The sequence below is a fragment of the Antedon mediterranea genome, chromosome 6 (genome assembly GCF_964355755.1).
Source record: "Antedon mediterranea chromosome 6, ecAntMedi1.1, whole genome shotgun sequence".
In the NCBI taxonomy this organism is placed as follows: Eukaryota; Metazoa; Echinodermata; class Crinoidea; order Comatulida; family Antedonidae; genus Antedon; species Antedon mediterranea.
The window spans coordinates 24,613,047-24,617,867 of NC_092675.1; the positions used below are offsets into that span (position 1 = coordinate 24,613,047).

The 4,821-nt window shown below is 33.8% G+C and overlaps 1 protein-coding gene across 1 annotated transcript; it reads left to right on the forward strand.

Moving 5' to 3' along the window:
• Positions 1-1,590: 1,590 nt before the first annotated feature.
• On the forward strand, positions 1,591-4,529 carry LOC140052523 (nodal homolog 2-A-like). Its single transcript, XM_072098131.1, has 3 exons — positions 1,591-2,015; positions 3,188-3,897; positions 4,191-4,529. Exons 1-3 carry the CDS (start codon positions 1,661-1,663, stop codon positions 4,473-4,475), a joined length of 1,350 nt encoding a protein of 449 aa, XP_071954232.1. The 5' UTR covers positions 1,591-1,660; the 3' UTR covers positions 4,476-4,529.
• Positions 4,530-4,821: the final 292 nt, after the last annotated feature.

The window sequence follows — 4,821 nt, forward strand, 5'->3', positions numbered from 1 at the left end:
CTCGGTCCTAACGGGACACAGGAAGATAGCCTACAGTTATTCATGCAAGCTTACTCAATAACACTCAGCTATCGGGATTTCACTCGAAAAATGTCTTCAAATCTCCCTATGTAATTTTATAATACTATTCCCCACAATATATTCTGATTCTTTATGGCGTATATTTAATTTGATCTTTATTAATTTGCAGTATAATTTCTATTATTTAACTACTGTACCTTCACACACGCGCGGTATGTTTAAAAATAAACAAAAAACTGAAATGGCTATGACTAATGGCCAACTTAAGCTCCAGTCCTACTATCTGATTTTTTTTCGTCTTCCAAAGGGACACTGTATGATTGATGGAAAGTGCCTGTTTCCAGTCACCTTTAGGGTCAAATCTATTATTTTAACTGCTCCCTTGTGTATAAAAGAGAGAAAATATTTGAAACCAGGTTGTTGCAAGGTGAACTTATCTTAAACCCGGAAATTACTTTGACCGGGAAGAATTGAAATTGAGATGAAAATCTAATGTTGAAATCATAAATTTTGTTAAAAAACTCTTTATAATATCTTCCAAAGATAGAAATATGTAACAATAGCGTCGATGTGAACACTGATGTTATCAAATCTACGTTTCGCGGTACATCTCAGATAGATAAGGTAGGTATCCAAGGCGGAGATTTGTACCGAAGTTTTTGCATTGTGCTCGCCTATGTCAGAATTAACCATAATTTTATATATAGATACTTTCCAATAATTAGCGATCTGTAATTTCTGGTGTTTTTTTTGTTGTACACGATTTTGTTGAAAATAAGCAGATGACTAAATATAGGTACTTATTTTGAGTACATTTGTTGTGCTTTTATTCAACTTCAGATTTTTTTTTTTTAGTAATGGTAGGTCCTATATTATGTATGCTCCGTATTTAACCACCAACTTTGTTCACTTTTCACTTTCTTGGTGTCACCAATTATATAGAATTACTTTATGCATGGAGAAATAAGTTATTTCTCCATGCTTTATGTAAACTACACATATCGACTGAAAAATGTGTTTGACGATTTAAGGGATATTTTTTCGTGATTTCTGTTACACATATTATTTGTAATGTAGATTTTATTAACATGGTAGGCCTATTTATTAGAAAAAAAACCCCCATTATATTAATGTGTTTACTACGGACAATTTGCCGGGGGCTTGAAGATTACAATAGAGTACAATATCACCTACCCTACAAAGAGTGTAACAAGGTTTTCTCCTTTCTGTGACTCGAACAATTTAGGACGGACAGACAGAACATGAAGTTATAAAATCATAATAACTTGCAGCTTACCACATATATTTGAAAACTGATTAATTAATTAACTATGTCTCCATTGATTATTTGATTTAAACTTGTTCTCATTATGTAAAAGCTATCACTTGAAAATAATTAGTAATCCCCGCTACCCAAAATACTGCACAAAAGACTATACACGAGCCATAAAGATAAGATAATCAGTTTGACTCACAGTCGTCGCACGTCAGCAGCAGTACAGTACGGTAGTCATTAAAGAGGAAGTCATTCAGTCGTACTTTACAGAGCCTACTAAACGTCGATGATACTAGGCCTACACCACAGCAGATATTGCTTAGACCTAAGTAAAAGTGGTTGCTTAATTTTTCCCAAAGAATTATGTATACCTTAAGCCTAGTTTGTATTATTCACATTTCAGCTGCATTCGCTTTCGAGGCAACATTTGTTCGCAACACTTCCGAAATTGTTTCTGATACACCTTTTCCTCCGAACTACTCGGGTTCAAGAACCGAAGATGAGGTTCAGCACATCCATGATTTTCACGAACTTTGGTATGTTATTTTGGAAGAAGCTAGGCTGAACAGAATGGAACAAAACTCATCAACTCCGACATATATGTTAGATTTATATCGGTCAGTTAAGGGACCAAAGTCGACGATTCACCCATCAGAGGTGGAAGCATCAGTTATTCAGGATTCGGATACCGTAAGGAGTTTTTTACCGTTGGAATCAGGTAGGCTATTAAATTATTTTAAACGAAGTGTTTAATTACTTTACAGTGCAAATGTTTATTCAGTTGTTTACTGACTTTATAAATAAAATATCAAGAAAACCACAAATCATATTACTCAAAGAGTCTCCCAAAATAATCTGTTTAACATTTTTGTTAAATAATAGGCAATTGTAGGCCTAATGTCATAAAAAACTTTTTAACTAACATTTGCCTACGAAAGTGAATAACTTATTACAATTGCAAAATGGCCTATGCAAGGTTTGATTAATCTTCGTTTTTTATGCTTAGGCCTACATGGGACAATTTTAGTTAGGCCTATAAAAATAATTATTATAATGAAGACTTATATTTAGGCTATGTTATTGTCGCGTAAGCAAACACATCATACACATTTGATTAAAATATTCTAATGCTTTCTAAAGTTAACTACCGATTGTAAAATCCTGAATCTACTTACCGTTTCAATGTATTGTTTGGGTATTTAGACAGATAAATCGGCTTAAATTAGTCGTATTAGTGTCATAATACTAAGTTAACTTGCTTTGTTCTTCTCATCGAACTTAAAGTACACAACTTTACTGCCACTTATTTGTTAAGCTATTTTGTAAAAGGAACTTTGTAAGGAGCTAACGTTTGCCTAATTGTTAACGTTTTAAAGCAAAGAGATTAGCGTGTCATTTTCTTTAGTAGTAAACTGCCATCGATTAATGACACTCCAAACTTTTTATTCACATAACAACATAACAAAATTCAGTATATTTTAATCACAAGTTATTGACTTTTTTGTTTAATGAGTTTCTAAAAAAAGTTTTTTTTTTAAATTTGTGTGTTAAATGTGTATTTCATGCTATTCAGAATGTAAAATACCTGAACAAACACTTAGAAAATTTAACTCAAAGGGTATTTATTTTTGGCGTTGTATATTTCCTTGAATGCATCTTTTAGGCCTAGTATATCATCAAAAAACCCATTTTAGGCCTATTTTTCTTTGTGCGCTGCTCTAGACGTTTTTGCGCCTCCGGCTAGTAATCTCGAGCGTTTTATGTTTGTTCATTTTCTCTACTTAGTGCATACTACATAGAATAAACACACAAATAACAGTAACAAGCTGAATAAGTTCGACCCATAAGATATAAAATATCTCATGTTATACGGTTTTATGTTATTCACAGATATTAAAGAAGATCAAGGAAGGTTTAGTTTTAACCTCTCTGTCATTGAACCCGAAGAAGACATCCGACTATGTGAAGTTCGTGTTTCAAATAGATTGTTTCGATGGACTGATTCCGACGAGGTCCGAATCAGTATATACCAAACATGTAACAAGCGTTGCCAGAATCCAGACGCCTGTATCTCTTCTACAAGAATTTCAACAACAAAGTTTTCTTTAACAATTGATAAGGATGAAGATCAATATGTATTTGATATTACACGGCCAATACGTTATGCATTACAAATGGAACGTTCTTCGTATTGTGCTCTTGAGATAGTTATAACAGATGACGAGGAGTTACATGATAGTGGTGGTCGAAGCAGACGGGAGATACTTGGAAGAATTGATGTAGCTTCTGGGATGTTCATACCGACAGAAACAGCAGGCAGAAGTAACAGAACCGATAATGTTGTGTTAGTGGCGTTTACTCGTGATACAAGTCCTAAGAATGTCTTGAGAGATGCCAAGGTTCATGAAAACTCTGCTACGTCTTTTCAAACTGAAATTGTAGATACCGGGCGAGAGCGTCGGGATCTCAGAGAGGACAGGCGACGAAAGAAAGAGCGGGATAGAAATAAAGAGAAAAAGCAACAACAAGAAATAGAGAAATATAAAAAGCTTGCATCTGAACTGCTAGAAGTACCAACATGTCAGAGAGTAAGCTTTGAGGTAATTCAGTTACAATTTTCTACGCCTTCATCTCCCTATGTATTATTGACCTTTCTTCTACGGATAACTCTTTTTTTCTTAATCGTCACATTATCTGTTAAATCTTTCGTTATTTTCTTCTTTTACATTTGACAATATCCGGATAGTTTACAGAAATAGTTTATTTAAAGAAAAAAAGGTATACTTTTTTGCAAGTTTGTATGAAAAGAAGGAAATTGGAAGTCGTTGTTTAAGTTTTACAATTATATTATTATATTATTATTATATAGTGTTGTTCTTTTCTCACTCCTCAGATAAACTTTCAGCAGATTGGATGGAGTCGTTGGATCATCTACCCGCAAAATTTCGAGGCGTACCGGTGTGAGGGAAGTTGTATGGGTCCTATGACCTCTGAACACAACCCCAGCAACCACGCTGTCATGCAAAGTCTTGTGAACCAGAAGAGACCAGATTTAGTGCCACCGGTTTGCTGTGTTCCTACTAAGTTGGTACCATTGAGTATGTTATATTTTGAACAAGGTACAATCGCCTTGAAAAAACATGATGAAATGGTGGTTACTGAATGCGGGTGTCGATAGTCTGTCCACATTCCAAAGTTCCAATTTTTTCCCCAAATTATCATAAATGTCACAATAATAATGCAGTATAAAAGTCAATTTAATGATGAATTCGAGGTCACAATTCTTGAGCTTTGCCGTTCCGTGCGATTAGCTGAATTGATAGTGATTAGTAAAATGGAATAAAGTAAATTTATTTTGAAGCAAAATGTTCGTTATTTATATTTGTTCAAATTATATTAATACTGTATTATTTTCACCGAAATCTTCTATAACTTAAACACATTATAATGCTTTATTTGAGATGTATATTAATAACAGTACGGCATCAAAACAGAGTCCAGATTAAAAAAAAATGTTGCTTTAA